The sequence below is a fragment of the Ostrinia nubilalis genome, chromosome 4 (genome assembly GCF_963855985.1).
Source record: "Ostrinia nubilalis chromosome 4, ilOstNubi1.1, whole genome shotgun sequence".
Lineage (NCBI taxonomy): Eukaryota > Metazoa > Arthropoda > Insecta > Lepidoptera > Crambidae > Ostrinia > Ostrinia nubilalis.
The window spans coordinates 14808469-14827354 of record NC_087091.1 but is presented as its reverse complement, the minus strand read 5'-3'; the positions used below and the strand labels follow the sequence as shown (position 1 = coordinate 14827354).

At 36.5% G+C, this 18886-nt stretch overlaps 2 protein-coding genes across 2 annotated transcripts; one reads left to right on the top strand and one right to left on the bottom strand.

Annotated features, from left to right (window-relative positions):
- The first annotated feature begins 995 nt into the window (after window positions 1–995).
- On the top strand, window positions 996–1856 carry LOC135071247 (DNA polymerase epsilon subunit 4-like). The gene is made up of 2 exons (XM_063965031.1): window positions 996–1414; window positions 1687–1856. Exons 1-2 carry the CDS (start codon window positions 1100–1102, stop codon window positions 1828–1830), a joined length of 459 nt encoding a protein of 152 aa, XP_063821101.1. The 5' UTR covers window positions 996–1099; the 3' UTR covers window positions 1831–1856.
- Window positions 1857–1914: 58 nt separating this feature from the next.
- Window positions 1915–18530, bottom strand: LOC135071251 (maltase A1-like). The gene is made up of 12 exons (XM_063965036.1): window positions 18450–18530; window positions 17760–17973; window positions 16951–17130; window positions 16331–16494; window positions 11064–11189; window positions 10702–10822; window positions 9742–10073; window positions 9251–9358; window positions 8490–8738; window positions 2524–2621; window positions 2235–2378; window positions 1915–2036 (listed from the first exon to the last, which is right to left on the bottom strand). Exons 2-12 carry the CDS (start codon window positions 17962–17964, stop codon window positions 1958–1960), a joined length of 1806 nt encoding a protein of 601 aa, XP_063821106.1. The 5' UTR covers window positions 17965–17973; window positions 18450–18530; the 3' UTR covers window positions 1915–1957.
- Between the last annotated feature and the right edge of the window lie 356 nt (window positions 18531–18886).

The following is an 18886-nucleotide window of genomic DNA, read 5'->3' as shown; positions in this document are numbered from 1 at the left end:
GTCCAACAAATAATCAAAAATGATACTTTTTGAAAAAAAACTGCTTTTAAATTCGTGTTTTTTTGGTTATTTGATAAATTTCTCCAAAAAATGCCCCTATAACAGGTAGTTTTTATTACTTTGTATTATTCTCTATCGTATTATCTTTGTAAAACCAAAAATCGCATGTCTCTATCCCTATCACAACATTTGCTATGAGCGTGTGAACAAAGGCCTGCTACAACATTATTCTCCGCTGCAGGTAGAGAAAATTTTAATTTTAACTAAAATGCTTATTTTACTCGAAATCTTTTGTTTTTATTTGAAATTTAACTTGTCTTTATCTAAATTACAAATCTAGAGCCATTTTCAGTTTCGTTGTTAACGAAGCGTTGAATAGCGCGCCCGGAGAGGCTTAGTTCAAACGATCATTCCAAATGTTGTGATAGGGATAGAGACATGCGATTTTTGGTTTTACGAAGGTAATATGATAGAGAATAATACAAAGTAGTAAAAACCACCGGTTATAGGGGCATTTTTTGGAGAAATTTATCAAATAACCAAAAAAACACGAATTTAAAAGCAGATTTTTTTCAAAAAGTATCATTTTTTATTATTTTTTGGGCTTTTTTGTGTATTTTATGTATTTTTTTAGTATTGCCTGTTATTTAGCATTATTTCTGTTTTTATTTTATTAGGATATACCGCTTAGTTTAAAAGTTATTACGTTTTCTTTACAGTTAGTAATTGGAAGAAAAAAAATTCTATAAAAAAATAAAAAAAAAATCTCAAAAATTTTTTGACCTCTTTTTTGTCGATAAAAATAGGTCTAGTTTCATCTATTTTCATATGTACACTTTAACGTGACTCACACTGTATAGTAGGATACAACTATGTAACGTTACTTTTGAAAATAAAAAGATACCGATAATACCGATATGGTGGCTTCCTTTGCGTGTAATAAAAAAAACTGTAAAATTTGACAACCACATGTCATTCTGACACTGACAGTTGACGTCTTGATTTGTTTTGTTGGTTGTTTTGCGCGGTTTTTTCCCATTTCTGCTGAAAATTTCATGCCTTTTTCCTGTTTTACTACAGTCAGTTTATTTTTATTAAAATGACTGAAGAAGAAAACTATACAGATGTTGATTTATCGGACATGATAGACGATAGTGAACATTATGTTGAAAGTGAACCTCCAAACGCCGAAACACTCGATCTAGCTGAGAATCCGTATTCGACCCACGATTCAGAGCCTGTAAATTCAGAAGAACCACTATTAACTGAGAAGAAAACAACGAATTCGGTGAACAAAAGCGAGGTTATTAGGACAACGAGGTTGCCCATGGCTAGGGTAAAGAACATCATGAAAATGGACCCAGATGTTAGTGTTATCTCCGGCGATGCTGTATTCTTAGTTACAAAAGCTACGGTAAGTAATCAATTACTCATTTTTGAGGTATATTCCAAGTTGCCATCAGGTCATCTTACATTTGACTCGGACAATAAAGTTAACCTACATTATCTTGCTGTTCCCAGACCTACCTGAGGTAAATTTTTACTCTTCCATGCAAAATTATTACTTGTTATAGTCCAAATGCCTACCTATCTACTCTCATTAGCTCTACATAGGTAGGATAGTGAATTAATTTGTTCTTCATCTCCATGACTTTCTAATAATTATCTTAATTTTGCATTTTTCAGGAATTATTTTTGGAAACAATTGCAAAGGAAACATATGCATACACAATAGCAAACAAGCGGAAAACAATATCGAAGAAAGATCTAGATTTAATTGTAAACAAAGTTGACTGCTTGTGTTTCTTGGAAGGAGCTATGGACTTTTAGAATAGATGTGTGAGTGAATGAATGTAATACTTGTAAATATATCAGTAAATAAAACAAAATTGTACTTTAATTATTGCATATATTGGTCAGTTAGTAAGTACTAGTATGTTCAAGTGTTTCAGCTGAATCAGCAATTGAATAACAGGGTCCTGAGGACGATAGCGCAGTGACCTGACACGGTAACCTGGTTCTTCAACACAATTTGCCTGTAATAAAAAATAAATAATATATTCAATAATAACTACTCTTTCTAGAATACTTTATAAGTTCACAAACTTTATCGGCTAAATAATATTTTTTTCGCCACTATTCTGTCTGACTGCTGTAGAAAATCTTAATAACTCAAATTCTGCAGTCAACAAGTAATAACAAATGATAGTTAAAATTGCAACGAATCAACTTACCACTTGTCAAGTGAGCAGTGAACTCCAGAAGCAGCCACATAGAGCAGGTGACCAGGCAGCATCTTGATTGAGCTCAAGTCCACAACTTGGTCCTCATCGGAAAGGTTCACTATACCCACAATACCCGGATTCAGGTGTGCTAATCTGTGAAAAATATTTATAATTATTATTACTGACGGGATTGCTGCTACCATGTGCCTTAATTTTGAGTTTCCGATATTTCGGCACTTGCAAACGCCATGTAAAATCTCTAGGATTTTAGATGACTGTCAACTGTACCTACACCTACCTTGTAACAACAAGGATGTTTTCCGAAAACGCTCTTGTGTCCAAATCTCCAAAACGAACAGCGTCGCTCTTCTTGACAGCTACCACATCTTTGTAGAACTGTAAAAAAATTATTCATATGAGAAATGCGTGTGCAAAAATTATACTGGCACTGAGGATGTTAACACTTGAAACTTCATCTGCTTAGATGCGATTGGTATTCAATGGTACACCATTTTTTTTCACTGTATATCAGTGTTTAACATCAATGTATTTCAGAAGCCACTAGTGAATTTTAAAATAGCTTTATTGTTCATTCGTTTTATGGGTCATTCCATAAAAATCTGTATATTTTCGACGTCATTTTGTCCGTAACTTTTTTAAGATGCTTTTGAATACTTTATTAGTGTAAATTATAGTTTATTAATTAATTATGTTATGTCTAAAAGGGCCAGTCACTTTATGCTTTATTTTAGGAGAAATTATAATTTTCAATTTTTTCATACTACATTACTCCTATATGACTTCTAATAAAGTATAAAACTTATAACCTTAACATTAACCGAATGTAGATTGAACCGAATACGAATGTTCGGCCGAATATTCGGTTCAAAATATACCGAACCGAATATTCGGCCGAATCATTCGGTTCAATTCTGCGCGGCAAACAGGTTTGTACATGTCGGTACGGCGCTCTGCATGAGCCGGGCGGCGTTTGCTACCGCCCCCCTCTCTGCCCCGCGCACAACCCGCGGCCCCTATGCGCTAGCGCGACTCGCTCAGTCGACGCATCGCTCTTTCGGGTAAATATTGCAGTTCTCGCATAATATCGTTATCGTGTGAACATTATTTACGTTACGTCGACGAACGTTTTTGAAGATGAGTGGACGTAAAAGATCGCATGTGTGGACATTTTTTAATGAATGCGAAAGTGATAAGACAAAAGTAAAGTGTACATTGTGTGGTACAATTATTTCGCGTGGGGGTACAGGGCGAAGTGCTTCTACCTCGGCATTGACAAATCACCTAAAGCAGAAACATAAAGAAGAAGCAAGTACGCTGCAGCCTGTATCCCGTATACACAATGATGACAAAAATCAACCTTCAACTTCAGGTACAAGTTCTCAAATACATATAAAACCAACACAGCAAACTTTAGAGAACACGTTAATGATGAAATGGGATATCAATGATCCTAGATCTCTCGAAATTCATAACGCAGTTGCTGTAATGATATCATCTGACAATCAACCGATATCAATAGTCGAAGACATTGGATTTAATAGATTAATTAAATTATTGAAACCAAAATACCAACTTCCTAGCAGAAAATACATGACTGAAGTAGTCATACCCAGTCTGTATGACAATGTGAAGGCGGTTATCAAGGATAAATTGATGAAAGCCAAATCGGTAGCCATCACTACAGACATGTGGACGTGTATAAATAATTCGAAACGCTTTTTAAGCTTCACCGCGCATTGGCTCGATGAAAACTTTGCTGTTCAACATGCGGTTCTGCAAATGGCTCATTTTACCGGACAACACACTGCACACAATATTCAATCTTACCTGGAGGAAATGGCAAAAAATTGGCAAATCGACTCAATTATACATGTGATTGTCAGAGATAATGGACCTAACATAGTGAAAGCAATTAATGACAGTCCATATGTTGGAAAAGCATGTTTTATACATACTTTACAACTTGTTATAAATAGCTCATTGCAGGTCCAGGAAAATGTAAATGAAGCTCTAATGTCAGCCAAAAGAATTGTGACTCACTTCAACCACTCCCCGCAAGCTCAAGAAAAAATGGTTCAGATTCAAGAAGAGCTCAATTTACCTCAACATAAACTGGTACAAGACGTTGTCACTAGATGGAACAGTAAGTTTTATATGTGTCAACGTCTTCTGGAACAGAAACGGGCTGTGTCGTTGTATATTTCTGACAACAGCAGTACAGTAAATATTCAAAATTTATCAGAGCGCCAGTGGCAAATTTTGAAAGATGTATTGAATCTGCTGCAACCTTTCGAAGAAATAACAAAGCTCACAAGTAGTACTTTTTCATCAATTTCTGAAGTAATTCCACATATTACGACACTTCTAAAGTATTTACAAAAGGTTACCACTAAACGGGCATGCCCAAATGTTAATGAAATGCGAGAGACACTAGAAACAGAGTTAAAACACAGATTTGCAAGCATTCAAGAAGACAAATATTACACACTGGCCACATTATTAGATCCCAGATTCCGACTGAATTTCTTTTCTACCGAAAATATTGAATCAATTAAGTCAGCATTTTTTAGAGAACATATCAGGAGGAGTGATGAGAGCAGCAGCGATGAAGAAGAAAGACCACCATTACAAAATGTGACAAATGTGGGCACTTGCGAATCTCACGATTCTCACTCAGCATTTTGGAGTTGTTACGAAGAGTTAGCGTCTACTAAGCAGTCAACAATATCTGAAGAAAGTCAAAGTCCTAAAAGCCAAATAGCTTCAGAATTACAAAAATATTTGAATGAGACTTTATTACAACGCAGTATGAGTCCTTTTACATGGTGGGCAAAAAATCAAGGAAAGTATGAACTCATGGCTGTTTTAGCCAGAACTTTTTTAACTTCTCCAGCAACCACTGTATACAGTGAACGGTTATTCTCCGAAGCAGGCAATGTATACGAAGAGAAACGTAATAGATTGTTGCCTCACAGGGCTGAGAGCCTAGTATTTTTACATCATAATTTACCACTCTTAAATTATAAATTTTAATAATTAAATAAGTAGGTATGTTGTTTTAAATTGTTGACTAATGTTCATAATTTAAGTATGTTAAATTTATGATGTGATTGTTAAAGGATAGAAAGAAATCCTGAGAATCAGATTTTATTATGCTAAATGCTAATATTCTCATTCGTCAAAAAAAAATTAATTTGATTAAAGCTTAAATTACCGACTAATGTGAATCTTCAAGTTTCTATTAATTTGTATTTTTTTTTATTTGTGAACGGATGATATTAATTTGTTTATTGTTGATTTTAAAGAATTTTATTTGACTTACATTTAATTCAAACTACAAATAGTTATAACAATTCCTAGTTCACCATTCACTAGCATACCTACATACCTAGATATGTTTTATTTAAAAAACTTATTTGACTTTATAAACATATTTGAATACTTGTGTTGGTTCCTTAAGATTTATTACATTATAACTATTCTAAAAAAAGTTTTCTGAAAATAGTTGTTTGTTACTCAAAGCAGTGTTCGTAAAATTTTCAATTTCATATAAATTACATTTATCGTCTGCAAAGCAGCAGTTTCTTTGATAAAATAATTATTTATTGATTGTTAATCTTTTTATTTCACAATAAATAATTGGTACCTACAAGTAGTGTCTGTTTCATTTTCAAAAACTACAAAATACTTTCGCAATAAACCACACTTATTTAGTAATTAGTTAACCAAACTGTTTAATTAAATATCATTATTTTTAATTGTTAACAATATTTTTAATATTCGGTAATTATTCGGCAATTCAACCGAACATTCGGCCGAATACGAACATGAAAAAATGTACCGAATGTACCGAATACGAATATTCGACCGAACATTCGGCGCATCTCTAATTTATAGATAAGTTAATATACATAATGTAGTTGTTTTGTTATTATCACCATATAAAAAACATCATTCCCTAACTAGTAATTTAGTCCCAAGTGCCGTTTAAAGCTAGGGCCTGACGCTCTAGGGACTGACGATTTGGAGTAAAACTTAACACAAATGCAGATTAACTTTATATTATAAGATGCTTAATACGATGTACCGAAAATAGCCAAAAAACCACACGTAAATACTAATTAAATTATATACAATTTCTTCTTGTAATCAATAAAGCTACTCAACTAGGGACTGACGAAGTGACTGGATTAACACATGTTTCCGCAACAACTGGCACGTTTGCACTCATTCAAAAAACGGCTACCGCAAAGCCAGTATGGTCCGAGGATAACTTCGTATCGTACTTTAAACTCAACTAAATGTCATTCACTCTAAATACATATTAAAGCGCAAAATTATAAAATCAGTGCGTGGCGAGGGAATGACGCTAAAAGCTGTAGACTCTTTTTCAACTAAGGAAAATCAAATTATTGTTTATTGAAACCGCAAAATATTAATAGAATTTGGTGTAACATACATTTAAATAGATTATTCGTTAATTAAAACAAAGGATAAAGTTGATGTTTTTATAAATGTGGGTCCCAAAACACAAAATTTGGAGTACGGACATGCCCAGGGAATGACGTTTTGGGTCATTCAAAAGGAATTTAAGATGTTTTAAAAATAGTTTCAAAAAATATAAATGGGTGATGAATAAAGCACATTGCGAGCTGTTATTTAACAATTTTGGAATAAAATATTAACAAATATTTCATGTGAAATGTGGCGCGGACTAAGAGTTGACATATTTTTGTGGAATGACCCTTATAGATGTTACTGTAAAAGCTCGAACTACGGTTAATCTTAAGATTTAAGTGTAAGTCTTAGGATTTACCGACATGAGTTGGTAAATGTATGTATTTCTGAAAATACGACGATTTTTTCGAGCTTTTACCATTCGAATTCAGTATATGCTAGGTTTTACCTCTGTCAGCTGGTAGATGTTGGTTTTAAGAATAAAACAATGAGTAACCCTTAATTACTTACTTTCATCAACTACCTATTAGACAAAACAGGTACATAGTATTATAAAGGTATCACGATAGTAATAAGTACAAACTAACACCAACTTATTTAAATTAAGTATTTGCAATCATTTCTTTTTCTTGTGTTTTGGTGTTCACATTTTTACTGTTTCCTTTTTTTATTCCTTCTGACTCATAACCAACGATGTTTGTTTTCGTAAAAGTGTACAGAACTTTTAATTAGTAAGATTATAACAAAAATGATAATACCATGGAGTCCATGGTATTATCATTTTTGTTATTTCGTCCATGGCATGAACGAAATGTGAAGTGGAAAAAATCGGAATTATAATAACCCAGCATTGATAGTAGCGCATACCTGTAAATATCATATCTAGCCTATCTAGGACACTGAAATTTTGTACTGCATGCATCCTACTAATATTATAAACGCGAAAGTTTGTGTGGATGTTTGTTACTCTTTCAAGCAAAAACTACTGAACTGATTTTGATGAAACTTTACAGTATTATTGTTTATAACCCAGAATAACATATAGGCTATAATTTATGGCGATCTGTGACAAATTAAATTTCACGCGGGTGAAGCCGCCGGCAAAAGCTAGTATTTTATATGACATGATCTTACGTTGCTAAAGAAAAAACAAGGCAGTGACATCATGGTTTGTTTAATTGTATTAAAATAAAAAGTGATGCCGTGGTCTTTTTTGTTCTTAAATTGTTCGTACATTTAACAATACAAAAAGGCTGCGCTCGTGTAATGCGTAGATAAGACCGATTTTTACCTGTCAAAAATGCTTGTTTTGTTTTTCAACATTTACCGTGCTATTAATGTTAATCCTAAGATTTACCAACGAAATGGTGGTAAGAGTTCGAATCGCAAACCTTTTGGGACATTTACCATTAGGAATTGGTAGATCTTAGGTTTTACTGGAATATCTTAGGATTTACTGCAATTCGAGCTTTTACAGTAACATAGATACGTCAATGCTCACACCAAGAGGTTATGCGCTGCCATTAGAGCTCCATGGAGAGAAGGAAAAAAATCTTCATAAATTGAACTGATTGAATTCAGTGTTTCACTTAGGCGATTATCACACTGCACCGTGCTCCGCCGCGGTACGCGAGACGACAGATTTAATCATTATATGCAAGTACCTCAGTTTGTATAGAAAACACGCGCGGCACAACACACTGACAACGCGTTTGCGCGCGGGATTCGTTATATGTCGCCACGCGGACCGCGGCGGAGCGCGGTGCAGTGTGATAATCACCTTACCTTGTAATGGCTCTTGGAAGCTTTCATCTGGCTGGCCAGGTTAACGGTTTTGTAGTTATCCGCGACCGGCAGCCAGGTGTGATTGGCGGTGGAGAAGCCAGCTTGGCTCGAATCGTCCCAGTGGTAGGGAGTGCGGTTGGGATCGCGCGACTTCTTGTAGTAGTTGATTGGGTCGTCTGTGTTGCAAGCTTGGGGGTCTTTGGTGTCCTCCCAGGACACGTAGCCGTCGGTCATGCCGATTTCTTCACCCTGGTTATTAAATAAGATAAGTGGTGGTTAATAATATGGTAGATCGAGCAGCACTGTGAAGGTATTACCATGCGTGCGTAGTTAAACAATGTTCTATTATTATCGAACCCACGACCTTTCGCTTGCCGGGCGACTGCTCTTCCGTCTGAGCTACTTAGACATTGGATGAATCAGTCGAAATTTTCAAATGTAATACGCTGTTGCGGCCAGATTCCCGCCTTAGGCAGTTCGATTTTTTCAAGTTATTTATATTTTTATTTGAGAAGCGACTAAACCCTAAGAAAATTTAATAACTAAGGTTGGATTCGACCAAACAAGAGTAAATATTAATCTCAGAATAAATCGTCAGTTTTGAAACATTTACCATACTTACTGAAACTGTCAATGTGCCATAAACCAGGAGTTATTCTCGGATAAAAGTTTGGTCAAATCGGGCCTTGATTCATTGTTCTATTTTATAGGTGTCTATCAAGCGAGTCTGTTATACCCTGTATGGCCTTGTAAGTACATACCTGGTAGGTAATGGTAACTCCGGGCAGCAGTAGCGCGAGCATGTTCATGGCGTCTACGCGGTCCGTGCCATGACGTGAAGCCAGGCGGCTTTGGTCGTGGTTCCCATTCTAGAAAAGTAAAAAGTATTTTATTTGCCAACATTGGGTGAATTAGTCCTAAAGAAAACTTAAACAGTTTGAGAAGACTTGCACACCGAATTTCATCAGAGTTCAAAATACAGGGTGTTAGGTAAATGGGTATATGAGCCGACAATAGCCCATGTTAATATATGCATATAAATGGTATGGTGAAATCAGAATTTTATATCATCATTTTAATTTTTTAAATGTTTATACAAAATAAAATTTATAAAATCAGATTTGTATGAAAATTAAAATGATGATATCAATTTTTTGACTTCACCATACCATTTATATGCATATGTTAAACATAGGCTAGTGTCGGCTCATATACCCATTTACCTAACACCCTGTATAAGCGGCAAACTTACCACCCAGTTAGCAGTCTTCCCGATAGGGATGTACGTCATAAACCTATCGATAATCATCTTGATGTCTCTCGCGTTCGAATGATTGTTGATATCTCCCAAGAAACTGAAGTTGAAGGGAATAGATCCGTTCCTGTTCCCGTGGCCGTAGTACCGGATCATCAGCTCGATGTCGGTGTAGGCCTCCGTCATCAGGATTTTGTACTCTCCGTCTTTCTGAGTGTGCTCGTTCAGGAGATCGCGCCAATCGTATACGACATCGTAAGTCTCTAACAGGTCTCGAGTGTAGGGGTGGCTCAAATATTCGTAGTCCTCTGGGTTTGCGTTGGGGTCGCCTGGAATTCGATTGAATTGTTTTAAAAGGAAACATGGTTCAGTGTTAAATTAAAGGTTCTCCCTCGACGGGAGCATTAGCGTGTAATGTAAAGTTACAGAGTCGAGCATTACAGCAGTGAGGGAGGAAAATGGACCATTACGTATAGGGCGTAGGTACCTTGTAATGATATAAAACGAGTACATCAGTGAAGGAGGAGAACCGATCATTACAATGCTCATTGTAATGATACAATGTGTCTGCTTGATAAAACTAAGTCAAATCTATAATGTTACATTACACACGAATGCTCCCGGTGAGAGCACCTTAGGCCCAGAACAGACGGTGAAACGCAACTGCAACGAAACTGCAACTGCTAGTTACTTTTGAGTTGCATCTAAGTTTCTGCCATAGCGTCCGTTGAGAGACCACACATGACGCGACCAGTTTGAAAGTTTCAGTTTCATTCATCAGAATCATCAGAAAGTTGCAGTTGCGTTTCACCGGCTTATCAACTTTTTGTGACTGACATAACATAAATAGGTAGGAAGACGTTTGGTTATGGCTCCGTGGTTGTCATACTCGAGAACTTTTCTCCTCCAACGGCCATCAGTTCTGCGAGCTATGTGTTAACATGAGCTAGTATTTACCCGACAGCGGTTCATCTGGGTACTTCCCGTCGAAGTCCTTGGGGTCTACTTCGTACATCATGTTGATGGCGTCTACACGGAAACCTGACACACCCTTGTCCAGCCAGTAACTTAGCACATCCTGTGAAAAGTATAGTAAGAAAATAGGAAAAGAAAAATTAAACTTTAAGCTAAAAACAAGAGCTTTAACGATAATATTATATCTACCTACATATCGGATACCATATTAAAAAATATGCGTACTAAACCAATTATTATTCTACTACCACCCACGACTTCCGTGTTAAGTAGATGCTTGTGCTCATCTTACTAGCATTTGACCCCAGCGGGATCCGAACCCGCATTGAATCATTTCCACGCACCTTCATCTCCTGTTGCACGCGCGGGTCGCGGTAGTTGAGATCGGGTTGCCCCACCACGAACTGGTGAAGGTAGAACTGCTGACGTTCCTCGCACCACTCCCAAGCGCTCTTACGGAAAATGCTTATCTAAAAAAGAGAGTGAATTGTTACATTCAGGCCATTTAGTGACGGGGATGTTCGGTTTAAAGAATCTTTATTCTCATAAGAACAGGGTAGTTCACTTACATGAGATTATAATAATTTACAACAATAAAATTGTCTTGTGACGAAGCATGCGCAAAGCCCACAAACAAAAAATAATGTAGGTACATAAATAATCATTAACATTATTTCGAATAAGTAAACATCAGATCTGCAACTCCGTTGACACAGAAATAATGGCCCTCAAACTAACTATCATTTACTCAGTCAGGACTAGGTAGGTGTGACTAGGTGTAGTGAGTAAGTATCCACCTACTAAATAAATAAGATTGTAAATGAATACGAGATTTTATTTTTATTTTTACTGTTCGGGTACTCGTAGAAAACTGTGCGGGAGGGATAGTGTTTGGTTCGCCCAAGTTGGCAAGTTAACAGTGAGCATTGGAGTTGTGTAGTGTAGGAGACAGTGTACCAAAATTCATATTTACAAATAGTTGTTTAGTTATTATATTTTTGTAGTTTATATTTCAAAATAAGTTTATATATTTAATTTATTAATTAATTTATTTATTTATTTAATGTATTTTATGAGTCTTTCTACAGATGAAAGTTTCATAATTAGATTGCAAAAAATAATAGAGGATTATGTATTTTAATTTATTGTTTTACGTTTTATTCACTTTATAAGTAGGTGTAAGATTTAGTTTTTAAATTAATTTGTCATTCAAGTAATAGTTAGTATATGTTCTTTAAGTTTTCGTTTGTATATTTGTATACTTTCACTATTTTTGATTGAATCCGGAAGTTTATTATATAGTTGAACACCTTCATATATTATATTCTTTTTTCCATACCTTGTTGTTCTCGGTTGACGAAGAAATAATTTGTTTGTGTTTCTTAAACTGTGTGTGAATGTTTTTTTAGAAAGAGTTATATTTGTTTGAATAGTGTTTTCCAGAATTTTTTTGATCAATAAACACAAGTTGTAAGTGTATAGTTGTGTTATATCGAAAAAGTTTGTTTTTGTATAAAGCTGTTTTGTAGGTGTTAAAAAGTCAAAGTTATAAAGTCTTTTTATTATTTTATTCTGTGATATCTGTAGATCCTTAATGTGCGTTTTTGATGCCGATCCCCAGATTTCCACAAGATACTCCAAATGAGGTTTCACTAACGCGTTGTAGACAGTATGCTTTATTGTTAATGGGAGACAGTTACCCATTCTACGCAAGGCGCCAGAAAGTGCTATAAGCTTCGACCGCACATGGTCAATGTGGGGTCTCCATGTAAGTTGATCATCTAATATTAATCCTAGGTATTTCTCACTACTAGACTGACTGATGATGTTGTTGTTAACTTTTAAGGGGGTAAATTGAGGTAACTGTTTATTTTTAGCAACAAATATCATAAATGATGTCTTGGATGTATTTATAGTAAGTAGGTTATATAGAAACCACTCGTTTACGATATTTAGATCATTTTGTGCGTCATTTATGATTTCATGTATACATTTTCCAAAATAGAATAAGCAAGTGTCATCAGCGTATAAAGTTAGATAACCCTTCAGACCGATTTGGTTTATGTTATTGATATAAATTAGAAATAAGAGGGGTCCCAGTATTGAGCCCTGCGGAACGCCGCATGTTATATTACAAATCGCACTTTCATAGTCACCCATCCTAACAATCTGACTTCTATTTGAAAGATAGGATGCGAGTAGGTTGTAGGCAGATCCAGTGACACCCAAATTACTCAATTTTTCCAGAAGTTTAGTATGGCACACGGTATCGAAGGCTTTTTTTAGATCTATGAAGATCCCTAAACAAATTTGTTTTTCGTCTATTTTGGTTTTTATATTTGTTATTAAGTCGGTTACTGCAGATAGCGTATTTGATTTCGGTCTAAAGCCGTATTGTTGGTCTATGAGAAACCTTTTTTCACACAAATACTCATTCAAACGAAAGTAAATTATTTTTTCAAAAACCTTGGATAGTACCGGTAGGACCGAAATTGGCCTGTAATTTCCGGGATCAGTTTTTGGACCAGATTTATAAATAGGGGACACTTTAGCCAGCTTCAGATTGTCAGGAAATATACCAAGATCAAAACACTTATTTATGCAGTCTGCTAAGGGTGCGGTTATAATATGCTTAATACATTTTATTGACTTTGTGCTAATACCGTCTACGCCAGTACTGGTGTTGGTATCTAGGCTATCTACTACGTCTGCTACTTCCTTAGTGGTACAATGTTTAAGAGTTATAAGGGTAATGTCGTGTTGATGTCCATGTTTGTACATAAGTGTGTTACCTGAGTCCTGATGGTATTTCAGTGGAATCCTACTGGCCAACTCCGTACCAACGGTAGAGAAAAACTCATTGAATACATCACAAATTTTCTCACCGTCTGTAATAGTTTGTGAGTTTAAAACTAATTTGGGTGGGACATAGTTACTTTTCGTCTTGTTCATAGCCAGAGAGTTGATAACTTCCCACATCTTCTTTGGGTTCTCTTTACAGTCTTGAAATTTATTGTAGAAATAGTTCCTCTTGTCTCTGCGAATTTTCAGCTGGACCTGATTTCTTACTTTTGTAAATTCTTTTTTCAGGGTTTCGTCGCCACCACTGTTTTGTAGTCGTCTCCAAAGCATGTTTCTATTGTTCATCATGCCAATAACTTCTTTATTAATCCAATCATCCTTCGGTAGGTTCATTATCTTGATTTTTCTTATTTTATTTTGCTTAATATGTGTTTTTATGAAATTTTCTAAGTATGTATAATTATTCGTTTCGTTTATGTATTCAGATTTTTCAATACTCTTATATAGTCTATCGTAATCCATCGCTTCGTACTGAATCCTTGGTTTGGTCTTTGTCTTGCATTTAAGGACCTCCACGTAGATCTGTCTGTGGTCGGACATAGCAGAATCAATTAGCGAGACATTGAATGAATTTTTATTTAAGTCTGTCAGGATATGGTCGATTATAGTGTTTGTAGATTCAGTTCGCCGAGTATAATATTCTTTTTCTATTTTGTTTAGTACGTCATATCCTGTATCTTCAAGTGTGCACAAATATTGTGTGGTAGGAGTGTCGCTTTTAATCAAATCCAGGTTGAAGTCCCCAAAAACGATTGATCGCTTTCTTATTTCCAGCTGTTGGCTAAATATTTCAAGAAATTCTTTATGATTTGTATCGCCTGGCTTGTAAACACCTCCCAAGTGTAGAGAAAATCGTGGTAGAAATATCCACAAGTAGTGATTACTATCTTTGTGTTTGTTTTCGGTTATTTCAAAATCTATGCTCTTGTGCAAATATATGGAAACGCCTCCTCCTATTCTATCATGTCGGTAGTTGAATATATGGTTGTAGTTGGGTAGACTGTAGTATTTTCCATCTAGTTCCGATTGTATCCAAGTTTCAGTTAAGATGATCACATTGATTGTAGATTCAATAGCTCTCAGGATACATTGCAATTCTTCAAATTTCCCAGGTGTACGAATGCTCCTCACATTTGCGTAAAAGAACTTGAGAGACGATGAGTCCACGGGAAGGTCTTGGTATTTGTTCACTATATGGTATGTAATACTGTTTGAGCTGAAGTCATTGTTAGGGTGTTTACAAGTAGTATTTATTCGTTTTTTGAAGGTGTGATTTCAGTGATGGTGGGTATTCCTTTGACATATCGTATTTTAAGGTTAGATTCTCCATTTTTCTCACGTTGTTCCATTTCGATTTGGAGATTTTTCAGATATTTTCTTTGAGCGGGTGTTTGGTCACTATAGATTCTAGTATTAGCCGGAGTTTTTGACCGATTTTTTAGTAAGTGTTTCGGTGTTTCGGAGCTATCAAAAATCAACTTAAGCGGTCGAGGCTTGCTATCCATAGTTTTTCCCAATCTGATTGCTTTGAGAGGCTTAGGGCAGTCTAGGTAGATGCATTTTAGTACATTGTAAGCCTCTTCTAAGTCCGCATCTTTATCCGACGTGATGTCCTTTTCATTTATTTCCACTAGATTCACCATAATAATGTTTTTTTCACGTTGTAGTCTATCATGTACTTCCTGAATAATCTCATGCTGTGTTGCTGTTTTATGTTGAAGGTTATCTATTGGATTATTCTTAAGCTCTCTTAAGTCGGTTTCAATCGTATTAATTTTGGTTTTTATTGTTTTATGTTCACAGATTATATTCGTAACACTGTCGTTAAGTTTTTTGTATTCTCTTGCTAATTCTTCGGTCGTCGATTTTAAGTCTTTGAGTTCCTCTTTCATTTCCTCGCGCATTTGTGTAATGTTATGGACTTGAGTTTTAATTGATTCCTTGAGAAGATCTTTCATCTCACTACGGAAATCAGCTAGGTCTTGTTTAAAATCGTAATCCAGTGTGTGAGGTCGCCTTTTTCTCGGATTTACTTTAACTTGTTCTTCATCGTCATAATTACACAGATTATGAGTGGATCCACTTGCGCGGCTGAGGTTTGTATCTGGCGGTGAATGCGTGAGACTCATTCTGACACAAAAGTAATGAACACTGTCTCCTGGTCTATTCGAGTAGAACCGGTAAGGCTTGGTAATTCACTGGTACTGCTTGAGCGTACAGTGATTATGCACTTTGTTACAATCACCAAAGGACTTGTTCTTGCTTAACACACAATTTAAAAATTAGAAATATTTCCAAGCAGATACGATACGCGTCCGCACACTTCGACACTCGACGCACGAACGATGTTCAACTAATCATCCGTTGTAAAAGTCATAAAAATAGGAATTTCAAGCCTAAGGGTGACTACCTAAGAGTGCGATACGATCCGTGAAAATACGGTCTAGAGTAGTAGTAGAACTATTTGTATAATAGTTTACGCATTAGATCCGATCTCTAATTAGTTTGTCGGATCGGACATAGTGCGAAACTGCTCTTAAGCTGACATGAAATCCAATTGTTTTTTGTGTAAAATAAATGTCTCTACAGAGCGTTGGACGACAAGGTGAACTGACGACCTCATAAAGGAAGTAGAAAGACGCTGGATGCAGGCTACCAACCGCGACCGTATGGAAATCATTGGGGAAGGCCTATGTCCAGCAGTGGACGTCCAGTGACTGACATGATGAAAGATCTCTTTGCTATTTACCCAGTTGCTAGGCGGCAGCATAACACCCGCTTTGTCGGGGCTGGGGATCCCGTCGGCCCAGACGTAGTAGTTCTCGTACCCTGGCTCCCGGTTCTTAGACTTGATGAACCATTCACTCTCGTTGCCCGTGTGGTTTGGCACGAAGTCCAGAATAACGCGGATGCCTGGGGATGTCATGTTAGTTAGTTTGCTGTTTAAAGAAGGTACTTCCGGCTTGGATTCCTTGGTGGTACAAAACGTGTGTAAAAATATTTGTTTCTAAGTAGATTGGTTAAGACGTTATTACGAATTACCTATTAATTCTTATTAGGCCTTTATAGGCCTATAATAGTGTGAGGTCTAATACTTCTTACCAGGGATAAAAAAATAAAGTGAAGTGGATATAGCTGGCTGCCAACAATTTTGCCGAGAAGCAATTATGCTTCAACCACACCAACGCATGCAGATCGCCATCGCTGTCGCGATCATAGGCCAATGACAGGTCGCGCGACCCATGACAGTCCGCGCGACCTGTCATTGGCCTATGATCGCGCCAGCGATGGCGATCTGCAAGCGTTGGTGTGGTTGAAGCTTTAATCTACCCAACATTTAGCTGGATTTTGAAATTTATAAATACTCACCGATTTCCTTAGCCGTCGCCAAGAGGTTATCGAAGTCCTCCATAGTCCCGTACTCGGGCGCGATCTGGCGGTAGTCGGTGATGTCGTAGCCGAAGTCGTACATCGGCGACAGGAAGATGGGAGACATCCAGATCGCGTCTACCCCTGTATCTTTCAGGTAGGGCAGCTTCTCCGTTATTCCTGGGGGGAAAGTTTAATGTCACATTTGAAGAAAGCACAATGTTATTTGACAATATACAGGGTGTTAGGTAAATGGGTATATGAGCCGACACTAGCCCATGTTAACATATGCATATAAATGGTATGGTGAAGTCAGAAAATTGATATCATCATTTTAATTTTCATACAAATCTGATTTTATAAATTTTATTTTGTATGAACATTTGAAAAATTAAAATGATGATATCAAATTTCTGACTTCACCATACTATTTATATGCATATGTTAATATGGGCTAGTGTCGGCTCATATACCCATTTACCTAACACCCTGTAAAGTTTAGGAAAACCAATATTCTGTTTTTTCACGCTCCATAGCGCCTTTATGTTTACATAACGCAGATGAAGAGCACTTTTTTATTTAATTACACAACCAAAGCGTTTTTAAGTAGGGTAGGGTAGACTCGAATGTTATCGAACAATGCTCGGTAGGTGAGGGGTACAAGGGGAAGGGCATGCGGGGACAGGTCCATACAGCCTTATTTGACTTGTCAATTCTATGCCTTTCCCTTTGTACCCCTCACCTACCGTACCCAGTCTCCCCTAGTCTAATCAAATTTTTGTTAACTATGAAATTCAATCACAACTCACCATTCAAATCACCAATGCCATCACCGTCGCTGTCCTTAAAAGATCGAGGGTAGATCTGATACACTAGCGCGGTCTGCCACCAATCAGCGGCCGAGCGGGCTCCGGACTCTACCCTCACATCGCGCGGCCCCGATTCTACCCTCACGTCCAAAGGCCCGGCCCACGCCGCCGCGACGCATAGAAGCAGCGCCGTGATCAGACGCATATTGATCAACTACAAGTTGTAAAATGAAGAAGAAATAATAATTCTGGATTTAAAAATGTAGTTGCTTTTGCTACTTTGAATATTATCAAGTTCTAAACTCGTGACAGATAATAATAATAATGGCAAAGCAGAAAAATGCAGGATGTTTCTTTGGTAGATGCTCAAACTAAGTGTTGATTCTAGTTAAATACAACTTTTCCAGGACCAATATCTAGATGCTCAAAAATACATTGACCTCCGCCATACTAATTGACTCATTGCTGATGACAATTTGTATAGGAAGGTTTGTTTGGGAATATTTGAACTCTAGATCTAGAATCAATCCTTTTCAGTTGAGCACCTAACAAAGTAACACCTGTATTATTATTTAATTGTCTTTTTTTTTCAATAATGGTTTAAAATATTAGAAATAATTTTACAGACGATAATGTAAGCACTTGACATTGTATAATTTAATAACAATACATTAATGAAAAGATACATACATGGTCCAAGAACTGCCAATATGATGCAAAGTAGAACCGTTTTCGGTGGGCGTTCTACTGTGAATGTCGGGACAATACAACAATGTGTCATTAAATAATAGATCAAACGAGTGCTTTAAGATAAGCAGATGTTGTGATTACCACTTCAGGTTGTTTGCCGCATTCATTATCTCGCTAAGAGTGGCCACTTTTCTTTAACAACTTCATGAAGATCGTTAGTTTTTCGCGCGGCTCGAACATTTATGTTTATGACGCATGAATTGAACAGCCAGAAAACTAAAACCGAGTTTACACACAACCTTTTTAATTCAGATGTTTTCGTCATCGTAATGCTGCAGAAATAAAACTTATTTCGTTAGGTTAACTCAGTCCGTGCCTGAGTTATGGAAGCGGCACGCGAGGGTGTTGTTGAGATGTCAAACGTCAGCAAGACTTCA

Bases quoted from the DNA above. Each gene is read 5' to 3' on its own strand.
- LOC135071251 (XM_063965036.1), bottom strand. From the start codon at position 17,964: ATGCGTCTGATCACGGCGCTGCTTCTATGCGTCGCGGCGGCGTGGGCC. The intron at 10,823-11,063 runs GTGCGTGGAAAT...TACTTTTCACAG, and splicing joins GCGTGCAACAGGAGATGAAG to GATGTGCTAAGTTACTGGCT. The intron at 9,359-9,741 runs GTAAGTTTGCCG...TTACTTTTCTAG, and splicing joins GGAAGACTGCTAACTGGGTG to AATGGGAACCACGACCAAAG.
- LOC135071247 (XM_063965031.1), top strand. From the start codon at position 1,100: ATGACTGAAGAAGAAAACTATACAGATGTTGATTTATCGGACATGATA. The intron at 1,415-1,686 runs GTAAGTAATCAA...TGCATTTTTCAG, and splicing joins TCTTAGTTACAAAAGCTACG to GAATTATTTTTGGAAACAAT.